Consider the following 20,575-nt stretch of genomic DNA (forward strand, 5'->3'; position numbering starts at 1 on the left):
ATTACAACATGCATAATGTTTTCTTTCGTGGACAGCAAGCATTGATAACGTTATTAGTTTAATGAGGTTTAACGTTACTGCTTCTACTGAAACATTTTAGCCTTCCTACTGGCACAACGTATCATCATGCACTAACAGCAAATGCAACAATGTTCAGTTGTTCCCTGTTACTTTCGCTGATTTACACATTCTGGTGCGCTCTTATAGTGATTCACATTGTGCTGAAAATGTGTGAACTGCGGAACAGCCCAACTCGCCCAGTCCTGCACAGAGTAAGCAGTTCCCTTGCACTGCCAAAATCAAACAGCAATACGACAGGACACGGCAGGCTATCTGCAGGATAGAGGGCTATGAGTCAAGTACTGCACCATATCAATAACAGCCCAACTGGAACAAACGACATACGGTCTATCTAACTTCAGACAGACATTATTCTTGAAGATATAATGGTAAGTCCTCTAATGTGGCGGGATGGGTTGGCTCTGTGTCTGGGCATCATGCAGTCTTTTTTTTACTGCATGGGAGATTTCTGTAGCACAACCTTAAAGATGTGCTACATTAGCCTAGTGCAGTACATTGCAGATTATGAGAGGATCAAGGATTGTGGTCAGGTTATTTGTTTACAATGTGGTCAGCAGAAAATGTCCATGTTCCTATTATAGGAAATTAAAATGTATAATATTGCAGGGGTGTCTGTAAAGGAACTTGCTGCAATAACAACCCTTTATTACATGAATGATATTAGTGTTAACTTGTAAATATATATATATATATATAAACATATGGGGGCGGGGCTCTGACATTCCCACTGGACAAAACCTTATTTTTATTTTCCACGTCATTTGAACCCTAAAAAATATATTTTGAATCAACATGGAAAACGGATTGGATTTCATTAAAGTCATATAAGATCTTTTTTTTTCAATCAACTTTTAACCTAAATCCAATTACAGGGTAACATATTGGTTGAATCACTCGCGTCAGTTAACATTCCAACCAAACGTAAATCAAAACTAAATGTTAAACTAACATCTGTGCTTAGTGGGTTGTCTCCATACAGGTGTAGACTACAGTTGCACTTGAATCCAACATACACCCCTCCTGTGTGATACCATTTCTGAAGAACTTTATTGAGCAGCTACAGCGCCTCACCCTTTCCCATGGAATTCTAACATAGGCTGGTGCCAAGGGAGCAAACTTTCCCTCGTTGCTATCACATGACAAACTGCACTCTCCTGCCACTGCATGATGTAGCAGCTGATGTCATAGTAATGACATTTACAATACACTCTTATCCAGAATGACCTGCAGTAGTGAGTGTATCCATTTTGTACTGGTCCCCCATGGGAATCAATCCCACAATCCTGGTGTTACAAGCACAATGCACGACCAACTGAGCCACACATTGCTAAACAACATGCAACATGCAGAGTGGTGTAAGTGTAGCCGATGTGAAATGGCTAGCTAGTTAGCGGTGGTGTAAGTGTAGCCGATGTGAAATGGCTAGCTAGTTAGCGGTGGTGTAAGTGTAGCCGATGTGAAATGGCTAGCTAGTTAGCGGTGGTGTAAGTGTAGCCGATGTGAAATGGCTAGCTAGTTAGCGGTGGTGTAAGTGTAGCCGATGTGAAATGGCTAGCTAGTTAGCGGTGGTGCGTGCTAGTGGCGTTTCAGTCGGTGACGTCACTTGCTCTGAGACCTTGAAGTAGTGGTTCCCCTTGCTCTGTAGGGGCCGCAGCTTTTGTGGAGCGATGGGTAACGATGCTTCGAGGGTGACTGTTGAAGTGTGCAGAGCGTCCCTAGTTCGCGCCCAGGTCAGGGTGAGAGGGATGGGCGTAAAGTCTATACTGTTACATAAGGAAAATAACTTCACCCCCAACGTCAACAGAACAAAGAAGCTGATGGTGGACCACAGGAGACAGCAGATAGAGCACAGCCATCATCCACATCAACGGGGCCGCAGTGGAGAGGTTCAAAAGCTTCAAGTTCCTCGGCGTGCACATTACTTAGGACCTGAAATGGTCCCTTGACTCCCTTAACACCGACAGCGTGGTGGAGAAGGCGCAACAGCGCCTCGGAAGGCTAAAGAAATTAATCTTCAACCCTAAGACCCTCACAAACTTCGACAGATGTATCATTGAGAGCATTCTGTCGGGCTGTATGATCGCCTGGTATGGAAACTTCACAGCCCGCAACGGCAGGGCTCTCCAGAGGATGGTGCGATCAGCCCAACTCATCATTGGGGGCACACTGCCTGCCCTCCAGGACACCTAGAGCACCCAGTGTCACAGAAAGGCCAAGAAGATCATCAACGACAGCCACGGCCTGTTCACACCGCTACCATCTAGAAGGCGGAGACGGTACAGGTGCATCAAAGCTGGGGCCGAGAGACTGATAAACAGCTTCTATATCCAGGTCATCAGACTGCTAAACAGTCATCACTAGCCGGCATCTGCCCTGAACCTTAGACAATGTCACTAGCCGGCTACCACCCGGTACTCTACCCTGCACCTTCTTCAGGCTAGGGTCCTTTTTTCTCAATACGTGCCCAGTCAACTGCCTGTTACTTACGCCCAGAAGCTAGGATGTGCATACAATTGGTACCATTGGATAGAAAACACGTTGAAGTTTGTAGAAATGTTAAAATAATGTATGAGACTATAAGACAATTGATATGGTAGGAGATAATCCAAAGAAAAAACAAACAGAATCGTTTTTTTTTGAGAGCCCATGCTCTTACAATGGAAAGCATAGGTGCATATGCAATTCCAGCTCCCAGATTGCAATTCCTATGGCTTCCACTAGATGTCAACAGTCTTTGTTCAAGGTTTCTGGCTTGTAACTTGAATAATGAAGAAGAAATATGAGTTTTAGTATGACGACACCAGTTTGGAAATCCGTGTTTGAGTGTACGACTCTGCATTTGCATTTGCTTTCCTATTGAACATACTTTTTTCCTTAAGAAATATTATAGTTTAATTACATTTTAGGGTACCTGAGGAATAAATAGAAATGTATTTTGACTTGTTGAAACAAAGTTTAGGTGTAGTTTTTAGGATTACTCAAATCGATGGCGCAAACTAAATGTACTTTTTGGGATATAAAGAACGATTTTACCTAACAAAACGACACTAAATGTTGTAACTGGGAGCCTTTGGATTGCGAATCAGAGGAAGATTTTCAAAAAGTTAGTTAATATTTAATCGCTATTTGTGAATTTCTGAAACGTGCTGTTTGAAAAATATTTTGATGTGAGGCGCCTTCCTCATACAATCGCATGACATTCGCTGTGAAGCCTATTGTAAATCGGACAATGCAGTTAGATTAACAAGAATGTAAGATTTTAACCGATATAAGACACTTGTATGTACCTAATTGTTTAATTAGTATCCATAATGTATGATTATTTATTTGAATTGTGGCCCTCCAATTTTACCGGATGTTGTCGACAGGGGTCCCGCTGGCCTAACCCTAAGACTAGAGACTAGAGACAAATATTGTACTTGGTGGAGAAATGTCTTCTTGTCTGATCAAATTAATTGAGTGTATATAAACTTCTGACCCACTGGGAATGTGATGAAAGAAATCAAAACTTAAATAAATCATTCTCTTTACTATTATACTGACATTTCACATTCTTAAAATAAAGTGGTGACTGAGCTAACTGAGCTAAAATACGGAATTGTACCAAGGATTAATTGTCAGGAATTTTGAAAAACTGAGTTTAAATGTATTTGGCTAAGGTTTATGTAAACTTCCGACTTCATCTGTATTCTCGTCATGACTCATCCTATATAACTACTGCTTCACACACCTTTTCTATTCACATACTGTCTATACACACTATTCATATACACATATATTTACACTGAACAAAAATATAAAAGCAACATGTTTCATGAGCTGAAATAAACGATCTCTGAAATGTTCCATATGCACAAAAATATTATTTCTGTAAAATGTTGTGCACATTCTGCTTTGCCAAATACTTTTTTATTTTACCTTTATTTAACTAGGCAAGTCAGTTAAGAACAAATTCTTATTTTCAATTATGGCCTAGGAACAGTAGAATGACAAATTTTTACCTTGTCAGCTCAGGGATTCGATCTTGCAACCTTTCGGTTACTTGTCCAACACTCTAAACGCTAGGCTACCTAGTGGACAAGTGTGGCATATCAAGAAGCTGATTAAACAGCATGATCATTACACAGGTGCACCTTGTACTGGGGACAATAAAGGCCACTCTAAAAGGGGCAGTTTTGTCACACAACACAACTCTACAGATGTCTCAAGTTTTGAGGGAGCGTGCAATTGGCATGCTGACTGCAGGATTGTCCACCTGAGCTGTTGCCAGAGAATTTAATGTTAAAGAATGTACATCAGCAATAAGTCCAACTGGCGGTTTGCTGATGTCAATGATGTGAACAGAGTGTCCCGTGGTGGTGGGTCTATTCAATGGGCAGGCATAAGCTACGGACAATGAACACAATTGCATTTTATTGATGGAAATTTGAATGCACAGAGACACCGTGACGAGATCCTGAGGCCCATTGTTGTGCCATTCATCTGCCGCCATCACCTCATGTTTCAGCATGATAATGCATGGCCCCATTTTGCATGGATCTGTACACAATTCCTGGAAGCTGAAAATGTCCCAGTTCTTCCATGGCCTGCATACTCACCAGACATGTCACCACAAATTGAGCATGTTTGGGATGCCCTGGATTGACGTGTACGACAACATGTTCCAGTTCCCACCAATATTCAGCAACTTCGCACAGCCATTGAAGAGGACTGGGCCAACATTCCACAATCAACAGCTTGATCAACTCTATGCAAAGGAGATGTGTCATGCTGCATGAGGCAAATTGTGGCCACACCAAATACCGACTGGTTTTCTGATCCACGCCCCTACTTTTTAAAAAAAGTATCTGTGACCAAAAGATGTATATATGCATTACCAGTCATGTGAAATCCATAGATTAGGGCCTAATGCATTTACTTCAATTGACTGATTATGAACTGTAACTCAGTAGAATCTTGTTCCATTTATATTTTTGTTCAGTGTAGAAATAGATCATGCCTCTCCCTAAACAGTAGGATGCCGATTGTACGGTCAATTTCCCTACCAGTTCTTGACTATGGTGATACCGTTTATTGGAATGCAGTAACCAATGCTCTTAAATATTTGAATGCTGTCATCCATAGCTGTAAATATTTTAGACTCAGTCATGTTTTTTTTATTGTGTATTTAAATACTGTATTCTAATATTTCTACTAATGTACATTGCATTTAACTTACATACACTTTTTATACAGCGACTATTAATATACTGACATAATGACATAACTCACTCTAATATACTGCTGTACATATCATTTATAGTATACAGTGCCTTTGGAAAGTATTCAGACCCCTTGACTTTTTCCACATTTTGTTACATTACAGCCGTATTCAAAATTGTAATAAATAGTTCCCCCCCCCCTCATCAATCTACACACAATAACCCATAACGATTTTTAGAAATTGTTGCGAATTTATTAAAAATAAAAAATATAAAAAATATTATGTATACATAAGTATTCAGACCTTTTACTGAGTACTTTGTTGAAGCACCTTTGGCAGCAATTACAGCCTTGAGTCTTCTTGGGTATAACGCTACAAGCTTGGCACACCTGTATTTGGGGAGTTTCTCCGATTCTTCTCTGCAGATCCTCCCAAGCTCTGTCAGGTTGGATGGGGTGCGTTGCTGCACAGCTATTTTCAGGTCTCTCCAGAGATGTTTGATCGGGTTCAAGTTTGGGCTCTGGCTGGGCCACACAAAGACATTCAGAGACTTGTCCTGAAGCCACTCCACTGTGCTTAGGGCCATTGTCCTGTTGGATGGTGAACCTTCGCCACAGTCTGAGGTCCTGAGCGCTCTGGAGCAGGTTTTCATCAAAGATCTCTCTATAATTTGCTCCCTTCTTCTTTGCCTCGATCCTGACTAGTCTCCCAGTCCCTGCCACTGAAAAACATCCCCACAGCATGCTGCCACCACCATGCTTCACCGTAGGGATGGTGCCAGGTTTTCTCTAGACGTGAAACTTGGCATTCAGGCCAAACAGTTCAATCTTGGTTTCATCAGACCAGAGAATCTTGTTTCTTATGGTCTGAGAGTCTTTAGGTGCCTTTTGGCAAAACCTTAAGCGGGCTGTCATGTTTGGCTGGGCGGCCAGCTCTAGGAAGATTCTTGGTGGTTCCGAACTTCTTCTATTTAAGAATCAAATCAAAGTTTGTCACGTGTGCCGAATACAACAGGTGTAGTAGACCTTACAGTGGAATGCTTACTTAGAGGCTCTAACCAATAGTGCAAAAAAGGTATTGGGTGAACAATAGGTAAGTAAAGAAATATGTCACGTTCGTTAGAATGAATATCGGACCAAGGCGCAGTGGATGTTGAGTTACACACAATTTAATGAATAAAGTGAAATTTAACAAAGACAAAAACAAATAAACAATAAACAAACAACGAACCGTGACTACAGAGAAGCTACGTGCACTAACTCAAAACAATATTCCATAAAACGCTACTTAAATATCCCCAATTAGAGACCACGATAGCCAGCTGCCTCTAATTGGGAATCATACCAAACACCAACATAGAAAAACTAAACTAGAACCCCACATAGAAAATAATAACTAGAAAACCCCCCAGTCACGCCCTGACCTACTCCACCATAGAAAATAAGGGCTCTCTAATGGTCAGGATGTGACAAAATAAAACAACAGTTAAAAGACAAGCTATATACAGTAGCAAGGCTATAAAAGTAGCGAGGCTACATACAGACACCGGTTAGTCAGGCTGATTGAGGCAGTATGTACATGTAGATATGGTTAAAGTGACTATGCATATATGATGAACAGAGAGTAGCAGTAGCGTAAAAGAAGGGTTGGCGGGTGGTGGTTGGCGGGACACAATGCAGATAGCCTGGTTAGCCAATGTGTGGGAGCACTGGTTGGTCGGGCCAATTGAGGTACTATGTACATGAATGTATAGTTAAAGTGACTATGCATAAATGATAAACAGAGAGTAGCATCAACGTAAAAGAGCGGTTGGGGGGGAGGCACACAATGCAAATAGTCTGGGTAGCCATTTGATTATCTGTTCAGGAGTCTTATGGCTTGGGGGTAAAAACTGTTGAGAAGCCCTTTTGTCCTAGACTTGGCACTCCGGTACCACTTGCCATGCATTAGTAGAGAGAACAGTCTATGACTGGGGTGACTGGGGTCTTTGACAATTTTTAGGCCCTTCCTCTGACACCGCCTGGAGGCCATTGTGTTCTTGGGGATCTTCAATGCAGCAGCACATTTTTTAGTACCCTTCTCCAGATCTCAGCCTGGACACAATCCTGTCTTGGACCTCTACAGACAATTCCTTCGACCTCATGGCTTGGTTTTTTAGCTCTGACATGCACTGTCAACTGTGGGACCTTATATGGACAGGTGTGTGCCTTTCCAAATCATGTCCAATCAATTGAATTTACCACAGTTGGTGAAACATCTCAAGGATAATCTATGGAAACAGGATGCACCTGAGATCAATTTCGAGTCTCACAGCCAAGGGTCTGTTTTCACTTTGTCATTATGGGGTATTGTGTGTAAATTGCTCAGGAATTTGTTTAATTGAATCCATTTTAGAATAAGGCTGTAACGTAACAAAACGTGGAAAAAGTCAAGGGGTCTGAATAGTTTCCGAAGGCACCGTATCTTGTGTAAATTCATCCGATGTATGTATAGATTTCATTTGGATTACTGTTACATTGCTATTTGGGTTGTTAATTAGTTTCGTTCCGACATTTCTTGATTGACATTATACTCCATTGTTAGCATTTCACTGCACCTGCTCTAACATTGGTAAACTGTGTACGTAACCAATAAACTTTCATTTGATTTGTTTATAGGCTAGCCATATTAGAGCATAGGAATGGCTAGCAGCACCATTGGATACTCAATAACTGGATCTTCACTGATTGGTCCTTCTCTGCCTCCCTTGCAGCTCTGCTCACAGCCCCTGTCCTTGGGGACAGTGACCTGCTTGGTCCTAATCTTTGGCCTCTATGCGACCTCCCTCTCTACCGATGCCGAGAAGGGAAGGAGGAAAGTTGTTCATGTACTCGGTAAGATCTCTCCTTCTCTCTATCCTCATCTCACACATGTTGCATCATTGTAATGAGAATGTTTTTTTTTTTTTACATTCTAAGGGGAGAATAAAAGAGCAGCTGTCTGGGTTTCAAAATAAGTGAGTCGCCAAACTTTATCTCTCCTCCAGGATTATTGGCAGTCAACTGTAGAAACTTGAGTTTCTGTTGCATGTAGAATGAGGTAGGAGTCATATTATCAGTAAAATGTTGCTAAATTCCATCCACTTCATAGTCAAGCAGATGTTGTTGATTTGGACTCTTAGAACAGTCTCTATCAATGCTGCGAAGAAGCTGTGTTCAGCCTGATTGGAAACTTGCTGATGCTGTACTGGCAACCAGCTACAATATCACCTTGTTATCATCACCTGTCCTTAATTATAATGTTATTATTATGTTATAAACAGTATGCCTCCACCTGGATACATCTCTATTCCCGGCTGAAATCCCAACCTAGATTTATGTTTGAATGTATTCTGTAAACAGGTCTCAAAGCTCAGCGGTCGGTTACAAAAATTTCAGAGTGCAGAGTTCCCAGCTCACAGTCATTATAACCAGCTGTCATGGCTAATTGTAGGCTTTGTGATCTGTTCACAATAAGCAGACTCTTAGAATGAGAATCAGTCAGCTGTGTTGCTCAGAAACCCTCAGAGAAGAGCACTGTCACAAAGCCGAGGAGACGGCCTGGCTGCCAATGACGCAAACCAGAGCTGCTTGTACATTCCATTTCAAATAAAGTTGTCTCCTACCCACTGCTCTCATTCACCACCCCTCACAAATCTGAGACAACTGGGTAGGTGTAAGTTATAGCTCCCCATACTCATCATATTGATTTCCAGTCCTATTAGATTTGCGAAGTGGAGTGAACACGGGTGTAGATGTGGGGAGTCAAACACTTTCTGGAATGAAACACAGCTTAGGCCTTGGGGATTCAGCTGGCCTCAAAAGAACTATGATGTAATAGGCAGTGCCAGTGACACAGAACAAGGCATGCTGGGACCTGGTGCTGATGATGAAACAGGTCTCTCAGGTGACACATGTCTCCTCAGCCCATTGGCCCCCACTGGGGAAACAACAAGCTATCTAATTATATACACTTTCACCATCATGACCTTCTAACTAAAGTTTGGTTGGTTCCCATAACTTTAACAGTAATAATCTCCCTATATACTGTAGATCATCACACTATGAGGAAATCCTCCTTTTAAAAGTAAAGTACTGATGCAACAGATCATTGATAAACATACTGTAAGTCCCCCACAACCTTGCTTGTCCTGACCATTCCTGTTCCTCTATTCCCTCTCTGCGTCCAGAGGATGACACCGGGGCAGTGATCGTTCAGACCGCCCCCGGTAAAGTGATCACCCACCGGGGAGGCTCCATCACCCTGCCCTGCCGCTACCACCACGAACCCGAGAGCTCCGACCCCAACCGCATCCGCATCAAGTGGACCAAGGTGACGGACGCGCTGGTGTTTGAGGATGTGTTCGTTGCACTGGGCCTCCAGCAGAGGTTGTTCGGGTCGTATCGGGGTCGTGTGTCCCTGGAGAAAAGCGGACCGGGGGACGCCTCGGTCATCATCCACAACGTCACCTTGGAGGACTACGGACGCTACGAGTGTGAGGTTACCAACGACATGGAGGACGATACGGGATTCGTCAATCTCGATCTTGAAGGTCAGAGGTTAAGGTTGAAGGGTTAGATGGGTTCAGATCCATGTATTTAGATGTATTTGGGCCAACTTTTAGAATGTTAAATATTGGTCTAATTCTAGACATACAGTTACATAGCATTATTTACCAGGTTTCCGAACACCAAATGCAGGAAAGTGCTGTTTGAATGAACGCTTACGAGCCTGCTGCTGCCTACCACCGCTCTGTCAGACGGCTCTATCAAATATCAAATCATAGACTTAATTATAATATAATAACACACAGAAATACGAGCCTTAGGTCATTAATATGGTCAAATCTGGAAGCTATAAATGAACATTTATTCTTTCAGTGAAATATGGAACTGCTACTTATTTCATCGAACGGGTGGCATCCCTAAGAGTAAATATTGCTGTTACATTGCACAACCTTCAATGTTATGTCATAATTATGTACAATTCTGTCAAATTATTTACTGTCTTTGTTATGAAGAAATGATCTTCACACAGTTCGCAACGAGCCAGGCAGCTCAAACTGCTGCATATACCCTGACTCTGTTGCACAGAACGCAAGAGAAGTGACAATTTCCCTAGTTAAAAGAAATTCATGTTAGCAGGCAATATTAACTAAATATGCAGGTTTAAAAATATATAATTGTGTATTGATTTTAAGAAAGGCATTGATATTTATGGTTAGGTACATTGGTGCAACGACAGTGCTTTTTTCACGAATGCGCTTGTTAAATCATCACCTGATTGGCAAAGTAGGCTGTGATTCGATGATAAACTAACAAGCTCCGCATCGATTATATGCAACGCATGACAAGCTAGATAAACTAGTAATATCATCAACCATGTGTAGTTAACTAGTGATTATGTTAAGATTGATTGTTATTTATAAGATAAGTTTAATGCTAGCTAGCAACTTACATTGGTTCCTTGCTGCACTCGCATAACAGGTAGTCAGCCTGCCACGCAGTCTCCTCGTGGATTTCAATGTAATCGGCCATAATCGGTATCCAAAAATGCAGATTACCGATTTTTATGAAAACTTGAAATCGGCCCTAATTAATCAGCCATTCCGATAAATCGGTCGACCTCTACTATTGATGCACCCATCCGTCAATCTAAGTAATATAATCCAAATCAAAATCCATCAGTTTAAGCTAGAGACATGCGTCTCAATCCACCGAATCCACCTACACTACCGTTCAAAAGTTTGGGGTCACTTAGAAATGTCCTTGTTTTCCATGAAAACATACATGAAATGAGAAGCTAAATTAATAGAATATATAGTCAAGACGTTGGCAAGGTTATAAATAATGATTTCTAATTGAAATAATAATTGTGTCCTTCAAACTTTGCTTTCGTCAAAGAATCCTCCATTTGCAGCAATTACAGCCTTGTGGACCTTTGGCATTCTAGTTGAGGTAATCTGTTGTTGAGCTAATCTGAAGAGATTTCACCCCATGCAAGTTGGATTGGCTTGATGGGCACTACGTACCATACGGTCAAGCTGCTCTCACAACAGCTCAATAGAGTTGAGATCCGGTGACTGTGCTGGCCACTCCATTATAGACAGAATACCAGCTGACTGCTTCTTCCCTAAATAGTTATTGCATAGTTTGGAGCTGTGCTTTGGGTCATTGTCCTGTTGTAGGAGGAAATTGGCTGCAATTAAACGCAGTCCACAGGGTATGGCATGGCGTTGCAAAATGGAGTGTGAGCTGTTATGTCCGTTGTTAGAAGGAGACCAAGGTGCAGCGTCGTAGGCGTACATTATACTTTTATTTTAAATGACACCAAAAAACAACAAAATGATATATGCAGTGCAGAAAGCAACTACACACAAACAAGATCCCACAACTGAAGGTGGGAAAAAGTGCTGCCTAAGTATGATCCCAAATCAGAGACAACGATAGACAGCTGCCTCTGATTGGGAACCATATCCGGCCAACAAAGAAATAGACAAACTAGAATGCCCACCCAAATCACACCCTGACCTAGCCAAATAGAGAAGTAAAAAGGCTCTCTAAGGTCAGGGCGTGACAATAGCCTTCCTTCTTCGATGTATAAATCTCCCACTTTACCACCACAAAGCACCCCCAGACCATCACATTGCCTCCACCATGCTTGACAGATGGTGTCAAGCACTCCAGCATATTTTCATTTTTTCTGAGTCTCACAAATTTTCTTCTTTGTGATCCGAACACCACAAACTTAGATTTGTCTGTCCATAACACCTTTTCCAAATCTTCCTCTGTCCAGTGTCTGTGTTCTTTTGCCCATCTTAATCTTTTATTTTTATTGGGCAGTCTGAGATATGGCTTTTTCTTTGCAACTCTGCCTAGAAGGCCAGCATCACGGAGTCGCCTCTTCACTGTTGACGTTGAGACTGGTGTTTTGCTGGTACTATTTAATGAAGCTGCCAGTTGAGGACTTGTGAGTCATCTGTTTCCCAAACTAGACACTCTAATGTACTTGTCCTCTTGCTCAGTTGTGCACCAGGGCCTCCCACCCCTCTATTCTGGTTCGAGCCAGTTTGCGCAGTTCTATGAAGGGAGTAGTAAAAAGTGTTGTACGAGATCTTCAGTTTTTTTTTCTCGCATGGAATAACTTTAATTTTTCAGAAGAAGAATAGACTGACGAGTTTCAGAAGAAAGTTCTTTGTTTCTGGCCATTTTGAGGCTGTAATCGAACCCACAAATGCTAATGCTGCAGATACTCAACTGGTCTAAAGATGGCCAGATTTATTGCTTCTTGACAACTGAAAAACAGTTTTCAGCTGCGCTAACATAATTGCAAGAGGGTTTTCTAATGATCAATTAGCCTTTGAAAATTATATATTTGGATTAGCTAACACAAAGTGCCATTGAAACACAGGAGCGATGGTTGCTGATAATGGGCCTCTGTACGCCTACGTAGATATTCTATAAAATCTGCCTTTTCTTTCTGCCGTTTTCTTTAAAAAACAAGGACATTTCTAAGTGACCCCAAACATTTGAACGGTAGTGTATGTCGGCTTTCTTCATCTACGGCGGAAGGTGGCCGAGCTACACCAGTGTTTTTCAGACCACGAGACATCTCGGAATTGGGTTCTCTCACAAAAAGTCTGTAGCATCCAAATCGTTTGGCCTACAAACGAATATGACCACTCTGTGGTAGTCATACTCTTGTTTGAAGGTCACGGTACTCGTGTGAAGGTAAGCCAAACAAATGAATGAAAGTATGTAGGCAGTTTTGTGCCAGGCAAAAATAAGGGGTTAAATATGTGTCAAAATAAACTAAAATATATCTCCTAGATATAGGACAGACACTTCAAAACCTAATATTCCCTATGTCTTTTTTTGCATTTATGAATGTGTTATTCAATGTGTTTCTATGGGCTATAGAAGTAAAGGGAAAATTCAATATTCTATCAAATAATATATATTTTTATACCTAAAGGGGTCCAGAAATTCAAAAAATAAAATAAATAAATAATCCATCTTTAATAAAATCCAAATGTTAGCTTGTACTCCTGGTTCAGTATCTGTCTCTCTCTTTCCTCCAGGTGTGGTGTTCCCCTACTATCCCCGGGTGGGGCGCTACAAGCTCAACTACCACCAGGCTGAGGACGTGTGTAAGGAGCAGGATGCCATCCTGGCCTCCCATGCCCAGCTCCACAAGGCCTGGCTGGAAGGACTGGACTGGTGCAACGCTGGCTGGCTGGAGGACGGCTCCGTCCAGTACCCCATCTCCCACCCCCGGGACCAGTGTGGCCGCAAGGACACCGCCGCAGGCGTACGCAACTACGGCTACAGACACAAAGAGGATGAACGCTATGATGCCTTCTGTTTCACCTCCAACCTCAATGGTGAGTGTGGGGATGTGTGGGCTTTCTTTCCTTGAACAGATGAGATATGTGAACATTGGTAGGTGACGTGTAGATTCCCCAGATATCTTTCTACCATATTGCCTTTGCTCTGACTATACAGTGTTTTCAGGTCTGTGTGGATGAAGCATGGAAATCTTGGTGGCAAAAAAAACAAAAAAGAAAGTGGGATGCAGCACAGCCACTACACAACATAAAACTAAACAATATGTGAATTGTACTATAACGGTGACAAACGGTGGCCGCAAACTGTTAGGGCCTGCATAAAGCTAACCCAACATCTTACCACTGCTACACCTGGCTATCAGCGGAGCCTTGTCTGGCAACGAAACAGTTCTTTCAGCCTTATTTACTGCCTTGAAAAATAACATAGCTGGCTGACTTGCTTAAACAAATGTGGTTTCTAATGATAATTGAGATGTACAAATTATGGCATAAGGGGACGACAAGCAGATAAGAGGCAATTCGTAATTTTGATGAAGACATTAATGAGCGAGCCCTGTACCCCAAGTCAGAACCTTAGGCTAAATAAAGGGGGCATATAAGCAGACAATGAAAGCTCTTACAACATTTGATTACATTTCTCTAAAACAGGTTATAGGTTACATGTGCACCACCAGGTCAGTAGGAGTAGGAGAAATTAAGAGGGGTAAATAGACCAAATTATTAGGGTGAGGCACATGGACTACTAACAGCTTACTACACAACATACACTTAGTATTACTTTCTTGGCTACAATATACATATCTCCCTGGTATATTACATCATTTAGGCAGCAACATACAATACATTTTTGGACTCACCTTGTTGTGCTGTGCTCACTTGAACAGGAAGGTGGCACGGCGGTCCTTCGTGGGCAAAATGTGTCATCAAAGTCTGGCATTCTCTGGATTTATGCTGCTTTCAAGACAACTGGGAACTCGGGAAAAAAACAAGTTGAATCATGATCTTGTTGATCGTAGCTCTAGAAAGAGACCCAAGTTTTTTTTAACATTGTTTGCAAACTAATATGTGACACGTATTAATTCCCCCCAATTTTTTGGAATTATTATATATATTTTTTAAATTAGCTAAAAATATGGGTCTCTGCCCCACCTCCCCTGAATGATGGGTCGCCACTGGTAAGGAGACTAGGCGAGGTGTATTGCGATATAGCCAGAGAGTCCTCAGGGGGAAGAGGGGCATGTCTCTGATTTCTGCACCGTGATCCCCTAAACCCGAGGACATCAGATTTGGGTCAGTCCCTGATTTGATTCTGCCCTCTTAAAAGCGCCACAGCGTCTAATGATAGTCTTTCTTGAACATTAAAGCAAAATAGTTCAGCTCTTGGCAAAAAGGACTATCTGAGCTAGAGAAGAGAACAACACACTAGCCATAGTTGAACTTTAACCTGGTACTTCATAGTGGAGACCTATCAGTCTCTTCATTGCCTCCCCAGTGAGTTAATTACAGTCAACAGACATTCTGGCCTGAAATGTGGACTATCTTCAGGAGCGATGGTGGGTGATACTGTTGCACTGACCAGCTGGAAGATATTTACCCAGTATCCCTTGGGGAATTATAATACAATATTACTCCCTAACAGGCAGCAGCCACATAAATAAACGGAAACAAGGCTGCTATCAGCCGTTCTGTGGTAGAAAATGACCCTATGTTTTCTAGGTTAGCTTGTTCATTCCTCTCTGTAAAAACTTAACTCGGCTTCATTTCAGAGTTAACACAGAGTTAACACTTTCTACATTAACTGTAAATGCTTCTGGCGAGAAGTCTTCCCAGATGAAATTAGAATGTAAGTATTTTACAGTAATCTGAGCACTGTCCACCGCCGCTGCATGATGCTCGATTTTGAGCGGCTGCCCAGACGGATGTTTGGTTTTTGAGATTCGGAACCCGTTCTGCAGGCAAGGGATCAAACTGTTCTGGTCTATGAGAACTCATAATCTCTCCCCTAAGGGTATCTGCTGCTGTTATCTCTTGTGGTTCTCTCTCTATCTCCTTCTCTCTTTCTTTCCCTCACACCCCTGAAAATGTATCTTTTTTCCCCCCTCCCTCCCTCCCTCCCTCCCTCCCTCCCTCCCTCCCTCCCTCCCTCCCTCCCTCCCTCCCTCCCTCCCTCCCTCCCTCCCTCCCTCCCTCCCTCCCTCCCTCCCTCACTCACTCACTCACTCACTCACTCACTCACTCACTCACTCACTCACTCACTCACACACTCACACACACACACAAACTTCTCTACCCCCTCTCTCCTCCAGGTAAGGTGTATTTCCTGAAGCGCTTTAAGAAGGTGAATTATTCTGAAGCAGTGAAGGCGTGCGTTCGTGATGGCTCCGTGGTGGCCAAGACGGGCCAGCTCTACGCTGCCTGGAAGATCCAGCTGCTGGACCGCTGTGAAGCTGGCTGGCTGGAGGATGCAAGCATCCGTTACCCCATCGTCAACCCACGTACCCGCTGCGGCGGGCCCCAACCGGGGGTCCGCCACCTGGGCTTCCCTGACTTGAAGTTCCGCCTCTACGGGGTCTACTGCTTCCGCAAGAATGAAGAGAGTGTTAATGGTGATGTGGTGAAGTCGACCCAGGGCCCAAGGAAGAGCAGCAAGGACATCCCCATGAACACCACCTCCACCAGATCCATCTAGAGAGAGAGAGACTGAGAGGAGGGTTAAGATCACTGCCCGTACAACATAGCTCCATCCATTGCTTTAGCTTAACAACATGGATAAACATCACTGACAACACATGCTAATTTGCAGGATTCACCAGCGAGGGAAAGCAACTGCTTTGTTCAATAAGGGGCGGAATCTTTATCTCTGGGATTTCTCCTGTCTGGTGATAAACGAGGTGCCAGTTTGTTGAGAGCGTTTCGTGCACCTTTCACTGTCTCAGAGAGGCTTAGCTAGTAACTGCAGCTGATCATCATTTCTCAGGCACATCAAGATTGGAAAGCCTTTCATTAAATAACTCCATAGTTGACTATGTGTCTATTGGAGGCATGGAGAGAGGCCACAAGCATGATGGGGTCTCAGACTCCACAGTGTGTTCTGGTCTCAATGTGGCTTAATTTCCAGAGAAAAAGGCCCTTTGCGAGAGGCACTCGACTTCAAGCAGTGCCAGCCGGAGAGAGTCATATTAATTAGTGTGCAGTACAGACAGAGACAGAAAGACAGAGATAATTTACTATGTCTGTCTGAGTGTAATGAATGTAGCACATTAAGAGATCCTCTCTCTCAGAGGCCTGGTTAGCAGAGACTTGTGATGAGCTTTAAAGCAGACTACTAATGCCTGATCAATCAAATCAAATCAAATGTATTTATATAGCCCTTCGTACATCAGCTGATATCTCAAAGTGCTGTACAGAAACCCAGCCTAAAACCCCAAACAGCAAGCAATGCAGGTGTTGATGCACATTGGCTAGGAAAAACTCCCTAGAAAGGGCAAAACCTAGGAAGAAACCTAGAGAGGAACCAGGCTATGAGGGGTGGCCAGTCCATCTGTGAATGTTGCCAGTTGCCAGCATGATGCCCAAGCTTTGCCTGTCATGGCAGGGCACTGCTCAGAGGTGCCCTTTGAGTTTACTGCGCCCCCAGTCGCCTGCCTCTGGGCACAAACTGGTTTAATCAATTATGTTTCAATGTCATTTCAACAAAAATATGTAATGCGATGACGTTGAATCAACGTGAAAACTGGTTAGATTTGCAAACGTCATCAACGTAAGGGAATTCCGTCTTTTTTTCACCCAATTTTGAACTTAAATCCAATGACGTGTGATTTTGTGTTTATTTCACGTTAGTTGACAACTCAACCAAATGTAAATCAAAAGTAGACATTGAAATGGAGTCTGTTGCGAGTGAGCAGTTGCCATGTTTGAGTAGAGCCAATTATTAAACATTATTTACCTCAGTAACTAACTAAGTACTGTCATGCCATACCAGAGCTCAATAAACATAGTAGCGAATATTGCACTTAGATATATTTATGACGAAATGGTTAGTCTATAGTAAGCATGTTATACCTGGATGTGATTTTAGTAGCTGGGGCTGAAGCTGAACTAACAGAACTATGTTATAGCTGCTTTAATAGCTGCTTAATTAACTCATATTTCTATGCAGCCATAATTATCGATTACACTCTTTGTTCAATTGTGAAATAGCGCGATTTTAACTGTATTGGTCATTGGGGCGGCAGGGTAGCCTAGTGGTTAGAGCGTTGGACTAGTAACTGGAAGGTTGCAAGTTCAAACCCCCGAGCTGACAAGGTACAAATCTGTCGTTCTGCCCCTGAACAGGCAGTTAACCCACTGTTCCTAGGCTGTCATTGAAAATAAGAATTTGTTCTTAACTGACTTGCCCAGTTAAATAAAGGTTAAGTAAAAATAAATAAATAATCTTGATGCATGAATGTATCTATAGTTAGGGCTATACGCTGACGCTGTGATACAAAAGTAACAAATGAGATCTTGACGTTGTTGTTAAGAAATTCTGATTCTGTGATATTCTGTCTTTGCATTTTCATCATCTCTACTGTGATATCCTAATAAACAAAACGAAATGAGTCGTCTTGAAGTGTTTGTTTCTGAGTAGCACTCGAGAGCAACACTTTGTGCACTGCCAACACAACAAAAGTGACAATGTAATTTCCATAGCAACAGTCTTAACGAACCCAAATCAAGTTCAAGGCAAACTAATAACATGAAATAATCATTCTGCTAAGTGATACATTTGAATAAAGCAAATTGGAATGATTGAGTGAGCTGTAGCTACATCCACGACAGCATAACCATGTTTGTTGAAACATTTGTTGAAGACACATTCAAATGCCATGAAGACATATTGTGAGTGTTTTTAAAAATAACCATTAGAACAGTGTTTATCAGCCATATCAATCTCTGCTATGAATTATAAGTCTGCCGGCATAGAAACAAAAGGAATTAACAGAGGAGAAGCCCTGAGTCATATTGACATTTATATTTTAGGGGTATTCATTATCTATTCCACATTTCAATATTGAAGTATGCTTGGCTGATCCTGTGTTGGTTCTTGAAATTCTTAAACTCAGAGGTGATTAAGTTATTCATATTTAACTACACAATGTTACAACTCATTTTATGGAAGGCAAATGAGACCGTCTGCTTTATTTTACTCCTGAATTATTATGACATTTTAAGGGTGCTATGCAAACTTGAAGTTTCATATCAAATCAAATCAAATTGTATTTGTCACATGCGCCCGAATACAACAGCTGTAGAACTTACAGTGAAATGTTTTAACCAACAATGCAGTTTTTTTTTAAAAGTAAGAAATAGAAGAGAGTGTTAAATTAATTAAAGAGCAGAAATAAAATAACATTGGCGAGGCTATATACAGGGGGTACGAGTACAGAGTCAATGTGGAGGCTATATACAGGGGGTACCGGTACAGAGTCAATGTGGAGGCTATATACAGGGGGTACCGGTACAGAGTCAATGTGGAGGTTATATACAGGGTGTTACGGTACAGAGTCAATGTGGAGGCTATATACAGGGGGTACCGGTACAGAGTCAATGTGGAGGTTATATACAGGGTGCCATTTAGCGGTACAGAGTCAATGTGGAGGCTATATACATGGGGGTCCCGGTACAGAGTCAACTGAGTACAGAAGGCTATATACAGGGGGTACCGGTACAGAGTCAATGTGGAGGCTATATACAGGGGGTACCGGTACAGAGTCAATGTGGAGGCTATATACAGGGGTACCGGTACAGAGTCAATGTGGAGGCTATATACAGTACAGAGTCAATGTGGGGTACCGGTACAGAGTCAATGTGGAGGCTATATACAGGGGGTACCGGTACAGAGTCAATATGCGGGGTGCACCGGTTAGTCGAGGTAATTGAAGTACTATGCACATGTAGGTAGAGTTATTAAAGTGACTATGCATAGATAATAACAGAGTAGCAGCAGCGTAAAAGAGTGGGGGCAGTGCAAATCATCTTGGGTAGCCATTTGATTAGATGTTCAGGAGTCTTATGACTTGGGGGTTAGAAGCTGTTTAGAACTTGGTGATGCCAAGGAACTTGAAGCTCTCAACCTGCTCCACTACGGCCCCATCGATGAGACTGGGGGCAATGCGCGGTCCTCCTTTTCCTGTAGTCCACAATCATTCCCTTTGTCTTGATCACAATGAGGGAGAGGTTGTTGTCCTTGCGCCACACTGCCAGGTCTCTGACCTCCTATAGACTGTCTCGTTATTGTTGGTGATCAGGCCTACCACTGTTGTGTCATCGGTTAACTTAATGATGGTGTGGGGGTGGTGCCTGGCCGTGCAGTCATGAGTGAACAGAGATTACAGGAGGGGACTGAGCATGCACCCCTGAGGGGCCCCCGTGATGAGGATCAGCGGGGCAGATGTGTTGTTGCCTACCCTTACCACCTGGGGGTGACCCATCAGGAAGACTTGGACCCAGTTGCAGAAGGAGCTGTTTAGTCCCAGGTTCCTTAGCTTAGTGATGTGAGCTTTGAGGGCACTATGGTTTTGAACGCTGAGTCAATGAATAGCATTCTCACATAGGTGTTCCTTTTGTCCAGGTGGGAAAGGGCAGTGTAGAGTGCAATAGAGATTGCATCAACTGTGGATCTGTTGGGGCGGTATGCAAATTGGAATGGATCCAGGGTTTCTGGGATAATGGTGTTGATGTGAGCCTTTCAAAGCACTTCATAGCTACATACGTGAGTGCTACGGGTCAATAGTCATTTAGGCAGGTTACCTTAGTGTTCTTGGGCACAGGGACTATGGTGGTCTGCTTGAAACATGTTGTTATTACAGACTCTGACAGAGAGAGGTTGAAATGTCAGGGAAGATACTTGCCAGTTGGTCAGCTCATGCTCGGAGTAGACGTCC

At 42.6% G+C, this 20,575-nt stretch overlaps 1 protein-coding gene across 1 annotated transcript; it reads left to right on the top strand.

Annotated features, from left to right (window-relative positions):
* Positions 1 to 253: 253 nt before the first annotated feature.
* On the top strand, positions 254 to 18,250 carry LOC118389143 (hyaluronan and proteoglycan link protein 4). The gene is made up of 5 exons (XM_035778938.2): positions 254 to 449; positions 8,037 to 8,157; positions 9,492 to 9,854; positions 13,383 to 13,685; positions 15,956 to 18,250. The coding sequence occupies exons 1-5, from the start codon at positions 447 to 449 to the stop codon at positions 16,336 to 16,338; spliced, it is 1,173 nt and encodes a 390-aa protein (XP_035634831.1). The 5' UTR covers positions 254 to 446; the 3' UTR covers positions 16,339 to 18,250.
* Positions 18,251 to 20,575: the final 2,325 nt, after the last annotated feature.

This window comes from Oncorhynchus keta, chromosome 1 (assembly GCF_023373465.1).
Source record: "Oncorhynchus keta strain PuntledgeMale-10-30-2019 chromosome 1, Oket_V2, whole genome shotgun sequence".
NCBI lineage: Eukaryota > Metazoa > Chordata > Actinopteri > Salmoniformes > Salmonidae > Oncorhynchus > Oncorhynchus keta.